Source organism: Adiantum capillus-veneris, chromosome 27, assembly GCF_014529385.1.
Source record: "Adiantum capillus-veneris isolate H3 chromosome 27, ASM1452938v2, whole genome shotgun sequence".
NCBI lineage: Eukaryota > Viridiplantae > Streptophyta > Polypodiopsida > Polypodiales > Pteridaceae > Adiantum > Adiantum capillus-veneris.
The window spans coordinates 49,721,618-49,744,006 of record NC_140957.1 but is presented as its reverse complement, the minus strand read 5'-3'; the positions used below and the strand labels follow the sequence as shown (position 1 = coordinate 49,744,006).

At 40.2% G+C, this 22,389-nt stretch overlaps 1 protein-coding gene across 1 annotated transcript in view; it reads left to right on the top strand.

The window, feature by feature from the left end:
- The first annotated feature begins 13,765 nt into the window (after positions 1–13,765).
- Positions 13,766–22,389, top strand: part of LOC147421931 (uncharacterized) — a 61,952-nt gene continuing 53,328 nt past the window's right edge. Inside the window, exon 1 of the mRNA XM_086502992.1 lies at positions 13,766–13,964. Coding sequence (XP_086359118.1) covers positions 13,766–13,964 — 199 coding nt within the window. The remainder of the gene's footprint in view (positions 13,965–22,389) is intronic.

Below are 22,389 nucleotides of genomic sequence, written 5' to 3'. Positions count from 1 at the left end.
TTGATATAATTTTGAGATTACAAAAAGCTTCTGAGTGACTTATGAGTTTGATAGATTTGCTATAAGTTCGTCTATGGTAAAATCTATAATTCCTAGCTCAGGGGATGGTTGAGCAATATCTTTATGTGAAGTGGTAGTATCATCTGGCAAAGGTCCATACAATGATTCATATCTTTGAAGCTTTGCTTGTGCATCACTTAACTCTATTTCAAGCTCAAGAATATGGCCATGAAGCATGTCCGGTGTTTCTCCTTGGCTGGCAAGGTCTCGTCCTTGGCTGGCTAATTCAGTCAGTGTTGACTCTTCACGAAGTAAAACAATAGGACGCTTGCGAGGAGGCATTGGATTATTTGCATTGCGTGCTGCCACCTTTTCTGCAATGCGTCCACGTCCAACGCCAGCGGTGCCTGGACGATCTGACCAATCCACTCTCTTCAGCAAAACATATCGAACATAGCATTGCTGGATAAAGTAGATTGCTACTTGGTTGTTGTTTGGTAGGCATCTCTCTTGTCGTATAAACCTTTGCAGCAATACACGTGCCACTCCTTTATGTTGCAAATCAGAGAGCTTTAACGGAGCTGTATCTTTTGCATTGCCACTTATTTGAAATAGTTGATGGCGTACAAACTGATTAGGGCAAAGCTTTTGCAATCTTTAAGGGTTAATGGTTCGCCCTGCAGCTCAGATTCATCTTCTTCAATGTTGACAATAGTAGAAAGATCTGCTTGTCCACATCTAACTTCTTCTTCTTTAAAAATTGCCTGAGCTTCAGCGTGGTTGAGTTCTTCTTCCATATCTGCATATCAGGTGAACATGTCATTACTTTTAAATACCCATTCAATTAATTTGACATTGGACAGTATATCGAATGACAAACATAGATATTTTGTTCAATTAAACATACAATTAAATCTGACACCAAAAGTAAAACAATGATGAAATCATGAGACTGTGTTTTCATTAATCATCAGCTGGTTGTAAGCCAGATGTCATTACAATGTTGTAACCCACTCTATGGGCACCATTTAAACATAAGGAGAGATAAAAAGCATAAGGCCGGCTTTTGGGGTTTTGGCGCTTGCTGGTTTCAACATGAGCAAGTACATTACTCAAAAAATGTCTCTTGCTTTGTTCTTGGGGCTCTGGTAAGCACTTCAAAATGCATTTACATGTATGACACATGGAATAAATATCCATAGCTTTGGTCCAGGAGGGAGGATTACTAGATATACATTCGGGGGCTGTCCATGGTTAATCTCTCTCATATTGTTTTCTAGTTTCTATATGCATATCGCGTAGAGGAGGAAAACCGGTTGTCGTATTTGTTTTGGTGCATGAACCCCAATCCACAATGCCGGCGTAAACACCTTTTTCGCCAAAATGCAGCATCATATTCTGAGAGTGTAGATCATTGTGGAGGTAGTTATGTGCATGTATATACTTCAGAGTTTGGAGGAGAGCATTGATGATCTGCAAAATATTCTCCTGGAATAGCTCTACTGTTCCTGCAGTGAGTACGTAATCGCGAATGACAAGCTGGCTGCTGTCTGCAGTGCATTCTTTGATCATTGCTCCACATGGCCGCCATTCCAAAATCGTGAAATGAGCATTGGTCGCTCCACGTGGCACACCATGGCAAGAGGGTAGATAATACCTCAATGTGAAATATCCAAAATTGTTGCTTCGTCTTTGACCTGTTGCTCCATGGTGGGCCCATGTAAGTGTACTTTGAACACTTTTGCAGTATACACTTGATCTTTGAAAGCGGGATGTGTGACACCCACACGCTTCACATGTGCCCATCTTTCCTCTCCTAGCTGTGGAGCTTGGATATTGAAGACGGCTGTGTTGGGTAAAAGGTGTAAAATATGTGGTAGCTGAGAGAGGTCTAATGTAGCAACGGATGACGTTGCAGGCTCTGTTCTAAGAATGATTTCTGGTTCAACAGCAACTTCAGAATAGCTGGCTTCCACTCTTGCACGCTTTGCTGCTCTTTCTAACTTTTCCTTGCTCTTGAACTCCGTGTAAAGCTGTTGCACAAGATGTATGCGCTCAGCTATGTTTGGCAAGGAAGTAATTGCAGGATTTTTCAGTTCTTGAAAGTTTTTCATGATCTGTCCAATGGTTTGTTTGACCATGTTTACTAAAGCACCTGATGTCAGGAGGGCTATGTCAAAAATAGCTGGTGTAACCTCTGCCTGGAGCTGCTCAAACACAAACTTGGTTAGAGTCTCTGTAAGCTGATAAAAATGCTCCGGAGCGACAGGGTTTAAACAACGCCTAATCTCTGCCTCTGACGTGTAATGGAAGTGTCTCACAATCACTTTGGAGACGAACTTTCGTTGATGTTTCGCTAGCTTCGTGTCTGCCATATCTGTATGACAAAATTATAAATTAAGAATCTTACGAAAAGATTGTACACCATAGTAACATAGTTATTATATAATGAGTGTTAACCCTATATATATTAAATGATGATTCAAATTTATTAAATAATATTAAATTATTGCAAATTAAAGAGAAAATCTTATGATTACAAACCACATTGTGCGAATCGACCATGAAAATTAAATTAGACATAGAGAGAGAGAGAGAGAGAGAGAGAGAGAGAGAGAGAGAGAGAGAGAGAGAGAGAGAGAGAGAGAGAGAGAGAGAGAGAGAGAGAGAGAAACAGGCCAGGAGTGTGAGATGCTCTCAGCACAAGAACTGGACCCTGCTATGTGCAGAAGTGTGATATGATGAAAGAAATTACATCTAAAGGGTTGGAAAATCGTACATGTGAATAGCTCAGCTAGTGTGAGATATTCTCAGCACAAGTCCTGGATGCTGTTGTAAAATAGATTGATAGTTTTTATCAATCTAATCCCTGATAAAGTGTGTGGAGCTCACAACACAACTATCAGCGGATAAATTAACAATTGCATATGTAAGTTACCTATTGTATGTGTTTATGTCCAAAACAACACCAAGTCATTTAATGATGAAAAATGATGTTCTTTTGGAATATGAAACACACGAGTAACCAGTATGTCACATTAAGGTGAAGAGGGCATGAAAATATGCATCTCTTCACTCTTAATATAAAGAGTGGTAACGCTTGTGTTTCTATGTAACACGTATGACAGAAAAACTTAATCTAAAATTGTAAATTTTATAAGCTATTTCTAATGGAGTGTGTGGAACGCACAACACAACCATCAGCAAACAGCTCAACAATCTCAAATGTAAATCAATTGTTGTATATATTTACGTTCAGGATAACACCAAGTCATCTGCTGATGAACAATGATGTTACTATAGAAATAGAAGCACAAAAATAACGAAAGTCACATTAAGATGAAGAGGGCATAAAGTATGCATCTCTACACTCTTAAAATGACGAACGTTAATCTTTGTGCTTCTATGTAGAATAATCAATAATGATTTACTTTAAGATTGTAAATTTTATAGGCCACTCTGAAGTGAGAGGTGTAGCATCATGCCTACTACACTCCACGAGTCGACCTCTAATCCTAACTCATCTCTATGGTGAGAGATATACTACTACACCATACGAGTGAGAATCTAAATTTACCCTAAGCCTTCCCTGGAGTGAGTTATCTAACTACACACCACGGGAAAGGAAACTATATTCTACACACCTCTGGAGTGAGCCATATGGCTACACACCACGAAGTGGCCTACGACCTCCAAGCCAACTTTGTGGTGAGAGCCGAAACTACTGCACCACACAAGTCTGGCACAACACAAAAAAGAAGTTAGTATTTACTGAAAATTTAAAAAATTTACCTGAAAACCGTTGTAAACCGAAGACGTTGTCTCTATTTGTCAAACTCTCAGAAGCTCCAAGCTCTCCAAGCTCCAAAAAAGTCCACAATACTTTTCGATCGAATACGGCGACGATTGTATATATATATTGTTTTTCGATCGAAATAGTTTTCGATCAAAAAATATCTCGATCGAAAACGGTTTTATACGGCTATTCGGTAATTATTCGAAAATACAACGTATATTGATGTTTTATACGTATAATTTTTGTTATACGGGCGTATAAATGCAACGGTGTTCAAGTGGATATTTAAAGACTACCAACAATTAACATAAAAAAATATAGTACTTTCCTAGCATTGCAAATTGGTCACAAGCATTAGGTAAATCTTAAAGGTCTAAAACTTGGAAGTTGATTTTATTCTGTATTTTTTAATTAGAGATATGTGATTCAATTAATTTCTCATAATACATTGATCTTGTAGGTTACAAAAAGCATATTTCAAACATAAATTTCTTCTTACATGTTTGCAACTAGTCTTAATAGTTTACAAATATATTTTTAATGATTCTTATTATATTATACATGAAAAAAGGGGTTGAATTCTATCAAAGTGCCTCTCATAACAATTAGAGTGCTTTCAATGTTGCTACAAGGCTATGAGGTGCAATGCCTCTTATAAATAATAGAGTGCTTTCTATGTTGCTACAAGGCTAGAAAGTGGAATGCCCCTTTTGAAATGCATACCATATAAACAAGTGAATTAGAGATATTATTTGCACTTAAAATGGAAGTGTACACTTTATGTATACATTAGATGGGCAATTTTCTTTGCTCCCCATTGTTGGCATTGAGGTACACTACTATTTAGAGACCCTCTAATGAGTGACCACCTTAATTTATCTTAAGACTTGTTTCTCTTGGAATGCAAGTCTTGAGAAGGCTACCCTAGATTCATAGTCAAATTTTAGAAGTCTTGCTATACCGTACCATCCTAATTTTAATGTGTAAATATGTGATATGATCAAACAAATACACATGCACAAACAATCTCTTTAATACATATGTGTGTGCATATGTGCACATGTATGTGTGTGTATGTGTAGTTATATATCTATTAAAACATGCTTGTTGAAGGCATAGGGATTTTTATTTGCTCTCCTAAAAGAACCTTCAGATTCTCCCTGAGAGAAAAGCTCTAAGTTTGAAAGAAAAACTCTAATTAGAAGCTTGCAAAATTTTCACACTCTTAGAAAATCATCAAAAAATAGTCCTTTTTGGTTATTTTTCATCATTTTTCTTGATAAGGAGACTTAAAAATGGAGAAATCCAACAAAAAACAATAAACTGTGTTATTTAATGGATTTTCTTAATTATGGGATTTTCACTTTGCTTTTTTATCGCATTTTGTTATTTTCTTTGATTTTTCAATAAATAGTCAAAAATTAATAATAAATAGCAAAAAGCTCATATGGAAAAATGGAAGACACGGTGGTGATCAGAAAGACAAGGCGGACAAGCACAAAAATTTTCAATGAAATCAAAAGATGGAAGCGGGAAGCTCAAATTAGGCGGCCATACCTACTTTTGTAAAATTCTTGCAGAATGAGCTAAAGGAATCCGATCGGGGAAATTTTTTGGGCTAACATAGATTTTACGGCTTAGTAGGACTAACGGGGGGATCTGGGGGAAAATGGATTGGGAAGTCTGGGTATAGATATCCCAGGTAGGCTAAAACAACCTCATTTCCACTTGTCATCTTTGCAGAGAGAGCTTTTCGACCTCTTTTGCGCATACTTTTCGGAAACTACAATCACCTGTTTTCAGCGCCATCCACACGGGACATCAGGGATAAGTTCTTTACTCATCAATGATCCATTTTGTACGGCCACTAGCTAGTCTAAACCCCTAGAAAAAACCCTAGAATCCGAGCAGTGCAGGAAGATCTACGACCAAAAACTGATCATAGGGGCGTGTCAGCTCGACCAAATCAGATGGGATTTGAATTGTAGTGTGCCCTAACATGAACCTTTCTATATCATCAGTTGACCATTCGGAATTGGGTCGAGGGGGTCCCCAGTAGAAAAGCTAGGTTTTTGGCAGATGCTAGAAATTGGTTCTGACTCCATAGACAGCTGGCCTACGAGGTTTATATACAATGTATATGATTGGTTTCGTGAAATCAATCAAGCAAAGCCCTCGAAAGCAGAAAACGGTTCGAAGGCTACAAAGCGTCAAATTCGACATACGAGGTCAAATTGACTCCAAATGAGCCAAAATTGGATGAGTTGCTTCACGACAGAGAAAAATCTGACAACTCTACTAACTTTGACACTCTATTCACTGAATAGGAGCCATGTTAGCAACAGAGACAGCCAAGAAGAAGCTGAACCAGAAAGAAACGTTGCAAGAACTACCAACATCCCAACTGGACCCCGATTCAGTCAAAACCGCCAAGGCAACCTATCTCTCAAAGGAACAACTTGAGGAGCATCACACCACAGTGCTCACTGGGTGGCAGATTCAAGAGCAAGGAGGGACATCAGGTAGAGTTGCAACTCCTACCAAAAGAAGTGTATGATGTCACCACAAAGCCTGAAACCAAAGATGCCAACCGACGGCTAGGACTCAGAGATTTTTACGAACAAGAGCCATGCGGAGTGGACTTCCAAAAAGCTTACGAGCTTTTGTCCACGATCAAAGAAGATGTAACTACGCAGATTTCTCACCCACCAGGGAACAAAGTTGAAGTGGTGATCACCTAGGAAATAGTGGCAGAGGCACTCAGATTGCCCACAAAAGGAATGACAATGAGGGCAAGGGATAGGAAGATGGCCGGAAATTTCATCCAAAGAAACCACCACGACCACCTTTGCGGACCTTATTCACAAACAGGTTGAAGAGCTAGCAAGGTTATACCACCAACATTTCCACTTCCTGGCTAAGAGGCCACCAAGGTATACCATGCCCAATCATGCGGTTGCCACCACCTTCACACAAGTCCTCAAGTCAACAACCAGGCAACCGATTGACCATGCTCAATATGTCTTGACCACTTTGAAAGGAATAAAGAAAGAAGGAAAGATCACATACCTGGGTGCACCAAAGGTGTTGACAAGGATTTTATACCATGCCATCGGCATGGCCGACAACCTACCACCTGCCCCAGATCAAAACACTTGGATAGTGTCAGCTAAACCATCTCCTCAAGCTACAAGATCGGCCAAGAGATCCTACAAATCTGATTAAAGCTCGCCGGAAAGGCACAATAGTGAAAGCTCAAATAATGAAGAAGAGAGAGCACTAAGGGAGGAAATGAAGAGAAAATCCGTGGCACCACACCAATAAGAGCTTGTGCAAAAACAAGCTTGATTTGAAAGAGAGAAACACACATACCAATGAAGCCATCAAGCACAAGGAAAGGACCCGGAAAAGTGGGTGCCTAGTGGGCTTAATAGACCAAGAACCAAGCATCACACCAGGAAACATGCTGACGAGCCCACTGAAGTACTGGAACGGATATACCAAGAGGTAGAAGCTTTAAAACTGAAAGAAGCTGTAAGAAAAGCAAAAGAGATGGAAGAACAATAAAAGAGAGCAGAGGAAACCACTGCACAAAGAGAAGCACAACATGCCAAGGTGATATGTCTCCCCACATCTCTTCTCCTATCTTAGAACACCAAGATCAACCACTATCAAGCCCACCACTATCACCAGTTAGAACCACAACAAATGAACCAACAAAAGAAGCAGAACCTGAACAGGAAAAAACAGTTGAATTTACACAAGAATCTGAACATCAAGAAGCCACGGAAACAACACAACAAGCAGCTGTCTCTACTCAAGAGAAGCAAATAGAGAAAGATCCAAAGACAGAAAAGGTAGCCAGTCCTGCACCAGAAGAGGACTCTGCAAAATTTGAGCACACAAGAGAACAAGATGCTGAGGAAACACCCTCTACCTCAACACAACAAGATAAGGCCAAGGCACAACTCTCTACCTCAAAAGGAAAAGATCAGTTGACACAAGGGCAATAGCAGCAATCAGCAACCATCGCAGCAAGAGATAAAAGAATTTGCAGAAACATCAAGGCAATTAACACAAAGCGAAGACTGGAAATCTAATGATGAAGTCATCCTGCAAGTGAACGAATATGCTAAGCAAATGCAGGAGATGACAGAAAGACTTTGCTTAGCAGCACTTGGTCGTAGCAAAGAGTTAGAGTTGGTGATTGATGCACTCCAAGGGGAGTTAGACGAAAAATTTAATGTCATCACCGATCTCCAGAGGCAAGTGCAGGAGTTAAGAGCGGAAAAGCTGAACAACATCAGCTTACAAGAGACAAGCAAGAGAAATAAATGGAAGAACTGGGTGAGTTGCTCACCAAACTATCAGATGCATGCAAAGCCAAGGATGATCAGCTAACGAAAGTTACAAAAGAACTCCTAACCACAACCCTATCAACTCAAAAGCTCCAGGTACAGTTAGATGTGGCAAATGCTTCCCTATAGTACTCAGAACAAAGACTCAATGATCAGGCAATATTCTTGCAGCAAATACGAGAAAATCCAATCGTCGCCTCGATCAAGGGAACGGACGAGGTCTAAAAGGTGTTAGAAAAGAAAAATAAAGTCCTCGAGCTGGAGCTGAAATTAGAGCAGTCTCAGCGTAGAGACGTGGGTCCAAAGAGAAGACGAGCTATTGAAGGAGATAGCTGAACTCAAACGAGTCAACCAGTTACTGAGAGAGGGAAGGATGGAAATGCAAGAAGAGGCAGGCACTTCGGAGCAACCTCATATAGAAATCCCCTTAGCATCCTTTGCTAACATGGAGACACAGGCCGCACTAGAGCTGAGCAGCGAGGAAGAATTTTAGGTACCCATTATAGAAGAAGACACAGTGCCCATGGTCCAGCTCTTAAAGGCCGAAGAAGATGCACTGAAGAAAAAAGTTACACAAGAGGTAGATGAGTAGTGGAAAGCAGCAATGGATTGGGAGCAGAGAGTACTTCATTCTGACAATTTCACACAATTCACTTCCAATCAAATAAATGTGCAATGGCACCAACACCCCTGCCCTACCCTCTGATTAAAGTTGAGCTGCTACAAGTAAGAGAAAGACTTTACATAGACATGAAAGTCGAGGGTGCAGATAAAGACCACCCAAAGTGGAGGTTGATCTGGCTGAACAAGAACCCAAGGTACTTGATTATGTTCACGAGAGCACATGCGGCCCTGCAAAAAGATCCTACCTTCTGTCCTATACCACGAGTAAGGACTTGGATAGCACATGAGGCACTACAAAAGAAACGGCCAACTTGACTAAATCACCCTAGATTTTCTGTTCCAGAAAAGGGACCACCGAGACTGAAGAACACATGGTGAAAACCCTAAAGGGTGCCATGTCATTCTTTAAAAGTCTACCAAATTTGTCATGTGCTATGCTATACAAAATCTGTCGAATGCTGCTCACATGCATCGAAGTGTTCAATGAGCCAGAGCAAGCAGACACCCCTTGGATGTCATTCTTTGAGGGTAACAAAGGTTTGTGCTATGATCTCAGTGGCCAACCTTCCAAAGAATCCCTCTATGGCTTCTACACCGAATGCATGTTTCTACCTTCTCACAATATGCTGGCGTTTGAGGAAGCGTTCTACACAAGATTCTTTACTTGACAAACGAATATATTTGTGTCAGTGATCAGCAACCTGACCTCAAGGTTTGTAGGCTACCCTACAGTGCAGCTGAAAAACAGAGTAACTATGCAGTTCTTGCAAGTGCCAGATAAGGTAGCAAAAGGCTCTAACAGTGCGCTTAAAGACCACCTCGCCAGCCGCCAGCCTGAAGACTACTTCGGCCCATAAATCTGTGTCAAGGGACGACACAGGCAAGGAGGGAGGGAATGTTAGCAGCAAGCTAACACAAATACCACGGATACAATTTTTTGGAGTTTCATTGTTGTAAAAACACTTATTATTTTGATAAGTCGGAAATATTGTAGCTCTTATTTTTTGGATAAACCTTGTAATTGATGAGCTGGGTCTACAAGCTTCCAGATTATATCAACCTGTCATTACCCATCTTTGATAGAACTCCCAGATTATTATTTTTGACCACCAAAAACCTTGGCTAAGGTATAAAAGCCAATTTTTGTAAGTTAGTATTAAGTTTTGGATAATAAAATACACAGTGTGAGCTAATGACGCTCACCTCTCTCCTTCTCGCGCTTCCTACTCCCTCTGCGGTTGTCACTTGCAGTTGCGTTTATTACATTGCAACCACAAGTAAGAGCTCTACGCATTGACGTACACACATCAAGGTATTTCGTAGCTTTTGGCATCGTCGACTCGCGGCTTAATTTCATCATAACTAGGAATTTATACTTTCAAATAAAAAAACTAAGCATAGGCGAGGTATTAGGGCATCATTGCTAAGCATTTAGATGCATTCTGGGTCAAAAATGACTAGGTCAAAAATCCACTACTATTAATAATCGCGATTTTGGCACTTGACCTAAAGTGGGATTTGAGACCATAAGCATGTGTGCTTAAGTCTTATAAACATATCCTAGAAGTTCTGTTACGTTTGGATGTCATTTGATGCTGCAACGGATGTGATTTGTTTGTTGATGAGCGATTGGGTTGAGCGATTGGGTTTTAGTGATTTCTGTCACTTGAGTGTAGAGTTAGATGCGAGTTGTTAGTTGTTTTCCAAGAGATTGACACCCTCTTGTAGCCTCTACGCACTAGTCGAGTCAGCTTCATCCCATGGATTGACAATTTAATCATGGTTCTCGCTAATATTGCAATAAGATAGGATAGTGAGGTTAGACACGCATCCCACACAATCAATCTTCTTCATCCTCTGATAAGAAAATTCTACAGGTCGCAAGCAAGGAGTCAGGCATATCTGATTACCAAAAGCACAACTCAAGAACAAGCCATCTCAAATTTGGGTGCCCAAGACATCATCTATCGTATCGAAGAAGGTTTCAAATTTAAAGACACAAAGAAGAGCATCTTCGAGCAGGGAATCTAACACAAGATGAATTTGGATGAAAAAGGAGCACTTATCTTCTTCGTAAACTGTAAAACCGATGAAGCAGTGGAGAGGTAAGTCTCAAAACACTCAATCACAATTGTTCATCAATGAAAAACCAAGATACCAGTGACGAGTTAAAGCTCAACAATTGTCATCATTGATACCGACATCTGAGGAATTCACGTGCCAAAGCATCCTGACGGTACAAAAGCAAAGAGCACACAAGCTACAAGATTTTCTCTTTAGGAAAGAGCAACATGAAACCTCGACCACCACAGAAACCCTTGAGTTAATTACTCCAGTCCCAACTCTTGCACAACATAATGGTTTGAATTGCATTGATCTTCGAAGCATGATAGAGCCAACCAAGGCTATGCATAGATGCAATTGTTTAACACATGCACACATTCGTCCCGAAATACGCCGTCTAGGAGGGGTAAAAGGGAACTAAGTAATTGAGGGCAATGTTTGAAGAGGGAGGAAAATTTGGACGTTAATGTGTATTTTTTTGCAAAATTTAAGTAATAACGCCCTTAAAAAATCCTCAAGAGGGGATTTATATGATAACATCTCTCCGATGAGTGTAAGTAGTGTATATACTATCATAAAATATACCAAAAAAGAGACTTTTTTGCTTATTTTCATCCTTTTTTCTTGATATTGGAGCTTAAAATTGGAGAAATCCACCGAAAAACAATAAAGCGGTGTTTTTAATGGATTTTCTTAATTGTTGTTTTTTCACTTTGCTTTTTTAGCGCGTTTAATTATTTTCTTTGATTTTTTCAATAAACAGGTTAAAAATTAATCCTAAATAGAAAATGAGATGACATGGAGAAACTGAAGATACATTGATGATCAAAAGGACAAGGCAACAAGCACAAAAAAATTTCTTTTGAATCGACTGATGGAAGCGGGAAGCCTAAATTAGTCCTCCAAGGCCTACTTTTGCAGATTCGCAAATTCTTGCAGAATGAGCTAACGGAATCCGATTGAAGAAATTTTTGAGTCTAAAATAGATTTCACGGCTAAAGTAGGACTATTAGGGGAATTTGGGGGAAAATAGTTTGGGAAGTACGACTATAGATATCCAAGGTAGCCCAAAATCACCTCATTCCTAGTAGTGACTCTTGGAGGAGAGAGCTTTCTGCCTTCTTTGCTTGCATTTCCGGAGTCTACAGTCGTCCATTTACAGCACCGTCTCACACGAGACATGAGGGGTAAGTTCTAAACTTATCAATGAACATTTATATATGTCTGGGTAGCAAATCTAAGCTCAAGGAAAAACCCTAGAAACCGAGTTGTACATGAAGTCCTATGACACAAAATTGACTATAGGAGCCTGTGAGCTCAACCAAATTGGATGATACTTGAACTATAGCATGCCCCTATATAATAGAAAATTTCCATATCACCAAATTTCTATTTGGTAGGGGTCGAGGGGGTCCCAAATAAATAATCTAGGTTTTTGTCATATGCCAGAATTGGGAAACTGACTCCACAGGCAGCTTATATACAAGGTCTATACACAATGTACCTAGATGGTTTCATGGAAATAGTCAAGGCAAGCTCTCAAACAACAAAAAATAGCTTGAAGGCTACAAAGCATCAAATTTGATATAAGAAGTCAAATTGACTCCGAATGGGCCAAAACTGGATGAGTAGCATCATGACTATGTAGCAGACAAGTCCATAGCTTCAAAAGTGACTAATTAACTCTTCAAAATGGATGAAATTTGCAACTTTTTGACCTTAGAGGACCAAAGACATGATGTCCCAAGCCCACTAATCAACATTGAGCAAGTTTGGATCTCAAAAACTCAAAAACTCTTTATATTCACTATTTCAGAGTCTAAAAGCCTAAATCTGGCACCATTTTTACCTAGTGCACTCAAATGAGCCCACACTTCACTCAACATATCTAAATGCAATATGTTTCAAGCCTGTGATGTCAAAAATGCAAATAGTTGGAAAAATTTTCCAGATGTAAATAATTGCGATTATTTACTTTTGTTTTGCAAATTTGATGTGGACTGTATGATTTTGATTTCTACATGTTTTCATGCATCTATGCATGCTATTTGAATAAAAATGGACATCATTTGCCAACCATTTAGACTCAGAGCATTTCAGAGAGAAACTTACAGAATTTTCTAACTTTGACACTATATTCACTTAGAAGAAGCAATGCAAGCGGCTGAGAAGGCAAAGAAAAGGATATCTCATAAGGATAAGCTGCAAGATTTTCCACCGTACCAGTTAGATCCAAGCTCAGTAAAAATGGCAAAGGCAACCTACTTGCCTAAAGAGCAGCTCAAAGAAAACAACACCACAGTCGTCGTCACTGGAAGATTCAAAAGTAAACAAGGACACCAAGTAGAATTGCAAGTGCTACCTAAGGAGGTTTATGATGTACTTGCAAAGCCAGACACCAAAGAAGCCAAAAGGAGGCTGGGGCTTTGAGATTTCTATGTCAAGGAACCATGCGGAGCGGATTTCTAGAAAGCATATGAATTGGTATCTATGATCAAAGAAGATGGATTGGCTCAAATCACGGATCAACAGGGGCAAAAGGTTGAGGTGGTGATTCACTAAAGATATAGTGGCCGAGGCACTAAAGCTGCCAATAGAAGGAATGACAATGTGGGGCAAGGATAGAAAGACAACAAAAACTTATCAAGGATACTACTGCTGCCACATTTTTTGATCTCATCCAAAGGCAAGTGGAGAATCCAGCTCGCCTCTACCATCAACATTTCCACTTCCTCTCAAAGAGACCGCCATGGAACTTCAAACCATGCAGTTGCGACTACAAGTATTGAAGTCAACAACCAGGCAAGCAATAGATCACATGTAGTACGTGCTTATAACACTAAAGGGCACAAAGAAAGAGGGAAAGATCACATATCTGGGCGCTCCAAAAGTGATAACAAGAATAGAATATCATGCTATTGGAATGGCCGACAACTTGCTGCCAGCCCCAGAAAGTTCCCATGAAGCCCACGACAGTGAAAGCTCTGACAACAAAGAAAACAGGGCAAGGAGGGAAGCAATGAAAAAGAAAGCAGTGGCAGCTCATCAAAAGGAACCGAAGAAAAAAAGGGCTAGATTTGAAAGAGAAAAGCGAACATATGGAAGGAGCCGCCAAGCTGCAGGTGAAGACCTCAGAAAATGGAATCCAAGGGACCAAGAACCAAGAACCCTACAAACAAGGTTCCAGAGGATCCCAAATATTTACTCGAGCGGATGTATGCGGAAGCAGAAGATTTAAAGATTAAAGAAGCTCTAGAGGCTCAAAGAAAAGCAACGGAAGAAGCAGTTGAGCAGCAAAGACAAGCGGAATCTGCACAACAAAGCAAGTCACATCCTGATCAAGGAGAGATGTCTCCAAAATCCTCTTCACCAACTATGGAACAAGAAGATCAGCCCATGACGAGTCCAAAGCCTTCACCAAGATAAATATAATGAAGGCAACACAGTAAAGGAAAAAGAACATAAGCAACAAGAAGAAGCTAATTTCAAACAAGCCAAGGAAGCCAAAACAGCTGAAGCAGGACCTTCCTCTACAACAGCTCAAGCAAAAATAGTTGAAGCATCCATGAAACCTTAAGAAGAAGAAGTGGCTACACCTGCAAAGCCTTAAGAAGAAGTAGTAGAACCACCTCCACGACCACAAGCAGAAAACGTTGCACCAACAAAAGAGCAACAAATTGAAAACTTCTAAACAACCCCAGGTAGAACCTGAAGACGGGGAAACCAATGATGAAGTCATCCTACAGATAAATAAGTATGCAAAGAAAATGCAGTTGATGACAGAGAACCCCAACACTTAGTCACAATGCCAAGGCTAAAGATCTAGAACAAGTCATTGATACTCTACAAGGAGAGCTAGAGGACAAAATGAACATCATTGAAGATCTTCAAAGGCAGATTAAAGAGCTGAAAAATGAAGCAGAACAACACCAAATTGCCAGGGACAAAGAGCAGAAAGAAATGGAACAACTAGGCGAGCTCCTAACAAAGTTATCTGATGCATGCAAAAGCAAAGATCAACAACTAACAGAAGTAACCAATGAACTTTTAACCACTACTTTGTTAGTACAAAAGATCCAAGTGCAAGCTAATGCCTCTTTGCAGCACTCCACACAACTGAATCAATGATCAAGCGGCATTTCTAAGGCAGATAAGAGAAAACCCGGATAAGCCTCAATCAAGGGAACAGATGAAGTCTATAAGAATTTAGAAAAGAGAAACAAGGACCTTGCCCTTGAGCTGAAGCTGGAATAAACACAAAGACAAGACCTTGCATTGATGTGGGTACAATGAGAAGAGCAATTCAAGGAAATATAAGAGTTGAAGAGAGCATAGGTCAATCTTCGTAATTCCAGTCATAGGTTCTTTCATCCAGCCCTTCAAACATTCCCAAAACATTTCTTCTCAAACATGTTCTGTCTAACCAACAAAGCCTTTGCAAAGGATTTACTTATCGTAAAATGTGCATCCTTTCCTAGTCGCTAACCAAAAGGGAACATCTCGCTATCCGCAAGGCATCCTGCTAACCACAAGGTATCTTGCTAACCACAAGAGACAAAAAGAGAGCTGATAACCTCAACTTAATCTCCGCTAACCGCGGAATCACCTCACTAACCGCGAGTTCCATCTGGAAACAAGATATTCTTTCAGCAATTATTTTCTTTAAGTGGTTTCTCAAACAAGATTACTCAACTTCTAATATCAAACAGAGACAGTTTATCAAATAGTAACCATAAATTAAATAATTCTTTCTCTACTCTAAGAAATCAAATGTTTCTTTCTTGTGATATAATCACGTTTTCTGGACAGTTTAAGGGAATTTCTATGCTTGACTTACCGGTAATCATGTATAACGATGCAAAATTATAAATTCATCATATCAGATTAGTAACACGTTCGACTACCTCTTGTGGTTGAGGCTGGATGGCTTTGACTTCTTCCGCAACCAATACCTCCGCTTGAGCAACATTTGGAGTAGTTGATGCCTTCCTCTGCATCTTTCTTGGAGGTGGAGTGACATGAGCATCCTTTGAGCTTCGAGTCACTCGCTTTTGGCCATCGTATCACGAAAGAGAAAGGAGAAAGTGATGAGAGAACTCAAGAATTTGAGGGACAACACGATGATGGTAGAGAAAGAAGTTGGAAATGGAGATGGCTTGAGGGTAAGAGCTTGAGGGAGAAAGGTTGAGGGATAGAAGGTAACTCCGATGTCAAGGCAAGCGAGCTTCCGCTTCTGAGAGTGTGTCCTCAAAGTGAAGGAGGGGTCTTTATATAAGCTCTCAAGGCCATCTAAGAATAGAGGGAAGCAAGGAGAGATAAGCTCGTGCACGTTCGCGACTGTATTTTTTTTTTTTTGTGGGGACACAGATTTTGAAGCGCGATTTTAAACCTCTAGATGAAGCTTGGCTTCCAAGAAAAGAGCTTTAAACTAAGCTCCCCCTCTCTTTCTTTCCTAAAAGCACTCCTACTCCTTCTCCTCTAAAATTACTCCTCCTTTCCTAAAATTGCTCTCCCTTTCCTAAAAGGTCAACTCTTATCTTTGGTTACAATCTTGAGGCTTAAGTTTCCCATCAACCCATTGTTTTCAAGTGAATAATAAGGGTCATAATTAATAGTTCTAAAGTCCGACTTAATAAAATGCAAACCTCAAATATTTGCAAAGAAAATGAAATACTTTTATTGAAAAATGTTGGGTACATTACAATCTTCCCAACTTAGGGATTCGAGATGTCCTCATCTCAAGAAAAAGTGAGGATAGTCCTTTTTTAAGGTGGCTTCATCTTCCCATGTTGCATCTTCTTCATGATAGTCTTGCCAGTGAACAAAGTGTTCTCTGAAAACTCTATTTTGAAGGATCTTCTCTTGAGACTCCAAAATTGTAGAAGGTTGGAGTTCCAAGATGTTTTGAGTAGGCATGACAATTTGTTCATCATTGAGGAGTTGATCATCACTGGGAATATAGGGTTTTAATAAGCTTACATGAAATACATCGTGGACTTTGATGTGAGCTGGCAGCTTTAACTTGTAAGCTTGGGTTCCTATGCACTTGATCGCTTCGTAAGGGCCACAATAACATGGACTAAGCTTTTTGTACTTTCCAAGTGATAAGGTACTTCTCTTTGGATGAATCCGAAGAAAAACCTTGTCACCTTCTTTAAATCTTCTTTCGGATCTCTTACTATCTGCATACTGCTTTTGACGATCTTGAGCTACCTGTATATCCTTTCGGATAGCTTTTGTTTGATTTTCCATTTCTTCCAACATCTTCTTAGACGCTTGAACTCTTATGGTAGGGTTAGAAAAGTTGATTGGAGAGACACATTCTTGACCATACAAGGCACAAAATGGGGTCATACCAATGCTTTGATGATGAGAAGCATTGTAAGCATACTCCACTAGAGGTAAAAATTGAATCCATTGCTTAGGTCTACTACAATAAGCTCTAAGAATATCTTTGATGACTTGGTTAACTCGTTCTGTTCGACCATCTGATTGAGGATGGTATGCGGTACTAAAGTTTAACTCTGTTCCAATTGCCTTGAAGAGTGAGGTCCAAAAGTTTGAAGTGAACTTCACATCTTGATTGCTTACGATCCGTTTGGGCAATCCATGCAATCTGAAAATCTCTTTAACAAATAGTCATGCAATGTAAGAGGTGGTAAAGGTTGTCTTTGTTAGGAAATATGACATAGCTAAAGAGATATTTGAGTAGATTACTTAATGGAGAGAGATAGATTTCACACACACGAGATTATAGAGAGAGAGAGAGAGAGAGAGAGTACACACGATATAAGTGGTTCACCCAATGTGGCTACGTCCACGGGAAAACAGTCACTCAATGGCTTTAGTACTTTAAAAGAAGAAGTAGTTTACAAAGGGATTATACCCTTAATAGAGCTTCCGCCTTGCTTCACTCTCACCACCTCACACTCACCTTGTTGCATCAACTTCACACTATGAAATGTGTGTAGAAATGGCCTCCTTTTATAGGCCAAAAGGGCTGCCCTCTCTCATGAGAGGCAGCCATGTGTAGCCGCCCTTGTGTAGATAAGTCCAAATCGGACCCTCCAATCCGTCCATGTGTGGCCGCCCTTGCAAAGACAACTCCACTTTTGAATTTGGACACCGGCCACCGGCTATTGACTTCCGACCACCGGCCACTGGCCATTGACTACCGGCCACCGACCAATCGATCGATCGTTTTTCGACCACTTGTCGATCGTTGTCCGGCCATAATATTTCGGCAAAAAGGAATATTCCGCAAAAAGGAATATTCTCCTAAAGTTGCCCTTGATTTTTGGCCGTGAAAATTTTGGTTTGCGGCAAGTGATTTTCCTTTACGCACGATGGCTTCTCCTCATAATGGGGGATTTACAAATGTGTGCTTTTACCACATAAAATTACAAGGGGTAAATCAGGCTCCATACTTAACAATCTCCCACTTGGAGACTAATTTCCAAACCAAACCTTTGACTGCTTTCCATCCTGGCTTCTTATCCTTGAATGTCATTTGAAGGTGAGCAAAAGCTTAACTTCTCCTTGTTGACCACCTTTGTAAACATGTCTGCACGATTTTCACTTTTATGCACCTTTTCTAGCTTTAGCTGTCTCTCTTCCAAAAAAGTGCGTATGAAGTGATATATAAACTCAATGTGCTTTGTCCTTGAATGAAAGGTTGAGTTCTTCGCAATATGGATAGCACTTTGGCTATCACTGTACAAGACACAATTGTCTTGTTTGAATCCAAGCTCTTCTAAGAATCTGTGAAGCCACAGAATTTCTTTGCTTGCCTCCGTCATTGCTACATACTCTGCTTCCGTGGTAGAAAGTGAGACCACTTTTTGAAGCTTTGAAGCCCAGCTGCTTACTGATGTGCCTCCAACCGTGAAGACATAGCCAGTAGTGCTCCTTTGAGTATCTTTGTCACCTACCATATCTGCATCAGCATACCCTTCTAGAAAAATATCAGTTCCTCCAAAATACAAAGCATTTGTTGTTGTCCCTTTTAGATACCTAAGTATCCACTTCACAGCTTTCCAATTCTCTTTACGTGGGTTGTCCATGAACCTACTCAGAACTCCCACTGCATGTGCAATGTCTGGCCTTGTCCAGACCATAGCATACATTAGAGAACCTACCGCTGCAGCATATGGAACTTCAGACATATAGGCTATCTCCTCTTGTGTCTTTGGACACATATCCTTCGTTAATTTAAAGTGACCAGCCAAAGGTGTAGAAACTGGTTTTTCATTTTGTATTGTAAACCTTTCTAGTACCTTTTTGATGTAATCCTCTTGAGATAGCTTTATTGTCTTCTTCGTCCTATCCCTTGATATTTTCATACAAAGTATCCTCTTTGTAGCACCTAAATATTTCATTGAAAAAGATTTAGACAGCTCCTCTTTTAGGTCTTTGATGTCTTGCATGTTAGCACTTGCAATCAACATGTCATCAACATACAACATTAGGATGATGAACTTCCCATCTCCCAAATTCTTCGTGTAGACGCAATGATCTGAGTTGCATCTTCTGAATCCATGATCTAAGATCCATCGATCAAACTTCAAGTACCATTGTCTTGATGCTTGCTTTAATCGATATAAGATTTTTTTAAAATCTGCAAACCATTTTCTCCTTACCTTTTACTTCATACCCCTTTGGTTGAAGCATGGAGATTTCCTCCTCTAAGTCACCGTGAGGGAATGCCGTATTTACATACATTTGCTTGAGATTTAAATCATGAGCAACCACAAGGGTTAAGACAAGCCTAATTGAGTTCATTTTTACAACATGAGAAAATATTTCATTGAAGTCAATACCTTTCTTTTGACAAAACCCTTTTACAACAAGCCTAGACTTGCACCTTTTCTTCCCACCATCTTCTTCCTTCAACTTGTACACCCATTTGTTTTGACGTGCCCACTTACCTTTAGGCAACTCAACCAACTCCCATGTTTGGTTGTGATGTAGTGAGTCCATCTCCACTTGCATGCTCTTCGTCCATTCTTCTTTGGATTCATGTTGCATAGCTTCTTCATATGATTCCGGCTCTCCAGAATCTGAGATCAAGAGATGGTTGAAGGAAGGAACAAACCTTTCTGGAGGTCTACTTGCTCTTGTAGATCTTCGGGGAATAGGTTGAGGCTCCTCATTTGGTTGACGTTGTTGCACATTGTCACCATTTGCAGTCCTTGAGTCTTCACCGTCCTCAAGCTCCATGTACTCATCACCTGTTTCTTTTGTTTGTTTTCTTTCCAAGTAATCTTTGTACATATTTTGTTCGTTAAAAATTACATCCCTACTCCTTAAGATTTTACCATCTTCAGGATTCCATAAGCGATACCCAAAGTCTCCTTCTCCATAGCCAATGAAGAAACACTTTTTGGACTTTGCATCTAACTTTGATCTTAGGCTTCTATCTATGTGCATGAAAGCCTCACACCCAAACACTTTGAGAAATGAATAGATCATAGATTTACCTGTCCATGCCTCTTCTGGAACTCCCCCATCCAATTCCGTTGAGGGTGACCGATTGATTAAGTACACAGGCGTACTTACAGCTTCTGCCCAAAGCTCAAGCGGTAGGCCTGCATGTAGCCGCATGCTTCGTGCTCGTTCCATGATTGTCCTGTTCATCCTTTCCGAAATCCCATTTTGTTGAGGTGTCCTTGGGGTTGTCCTTTGCCTCCGAATTCCATTGCTAGCACAAAAGCTTTCAAAAGCTTGGCTGCAATATTCGCCTCCATTGTCGGATCTGAGGCATTTAACCTTGGTACCTATTTCATTCTCCACAAAGGCTTTCCACCTTTGAAATATGGAAAATACATCGGATTTATTCTTCATGACATAAACCCATGTTTTTCTAGTCGCATCGTCTATGAATGTTACATAGTAAAATGAGCCACCAAGTGATGGTGTACTTGCAGGACCCCAAATATCAGAATGAACCAACTCAAGTTTTTTATTTTTTCTTTCATTTCCTGATTTTTGAAATTTTACCCTCTTTTGTTTACCATAAACAAAATCTTTACAGAACTCTAACTCCACTTCTTTCAGACCTGGCAGAAGCTTCTTTGTTTGAAGGATTTGCATTCCTTTGGCACTCATATGCCCAAGCCGGTAGTGCCACACCGCATAGTCAACTTCTGTAGTTGTTGCACAAGCTGAAGGTTGCGTGCTGATAGTACACAAGTAAAGTGTACCGACCTTTTCTCCCGTAGTAACCACCAAAGATCCCTTTGAGATCTTCCATCGTTTGTTTCCAAATGCAATGTTGTGACCTTCATCGTCCAATTGTCCTGTAGAGATCAAGTTTTTCCGAAGAGAAGGAACATGCCTAACATCTTTAAGCTTCCATTCATTTTCGTTAGCAGTTTTGATAGAAACTGTACCTTTGCCGACAATCTCACAAGCTTCATCATCTCCCAAGTATACATACCCAAAATTACCTTTGGCGTAATCTTGGAAATGTTGCTTGTGTGGTCTCGCATGGAATAAAGCCCTGGAATCTACTATCCAGGAATTAGACACATTGTCTAATGAGAGAATTAGAGCATCATGCTCTACTTTACCTTCCACATTGGCCTCCGATGTTGGCTTGTTGTCTTGAGACTCAGTCTCCTTCTTCTTCTTGGACAAGCAATCCTTCTTGACATGGACCTTCTTGCCACAGTTCCAACATTCAAGAACTGACTTTGTGCGTGACTTGCTCCATCTTGAGCGATCATGACCCTTTTGGTTTTTGAACCTTTCCTTAGGCCTTCCTCTTGTTTCCACTAACAGTGCAGCACTTGATGATTCTCCTGTGCTTCTCCTTCATCATCAAAATTGATTATCACCGATTGAAGGTGACTTATGTTTGTGTTCAAGTCATTTAGGTGTTCTACAACTGAAATTTTCTCTTCCATCTTTAGATTGAACAAGCGCTTCATAAGAAATACCTTATTGGATACCAATGGTTTCTCGTAGAAGTCGTCAAGTGACTTCATCAAGTCCTCAGTGGTCTTCATCTCCGAAACTTTGAAGGCCACCGTTGATGCCAAGCTTAACCGGATTGTTCCTAGTGCCTTCCGATCAAGGACAATCCATGCTTCATCTGCCATCATTGCGGGCTTCCTTGCAAGACCGCCTAGTGGCAAATAGAGGTCCTTCTGGTAGAGATAGTCTTCAATCTGCATCTTCCAATGTTGGTAGTTTTTGCCATTGAACTTCTCAATCTTGAGCTTCCCTTCCTCCGCCATAAGTCCCACTCAATTCAAGGAATCCTTTCCTTGAGATAATTTAGCTACGAGCAAACCTTGCTCTGATACCAGTTGTTAGAAAATATGACGTAGCTAAATAGATATTTTAATAGATTACTTAATGGAGAGAGATAGATTTCACACACGCAAGATTATAGAGTAGAAAGAGAGAGAGTACACATGATATACGTGGTTCACCGAATGTGGGCTACATCCACGGAAAAGCAGCCACTTAATGGCCTTAGTACTTCAAAAGAAGAAGTAGTTTACAAAGGGATTATACCCTTAATAGAGCTCCCGCCTTGCT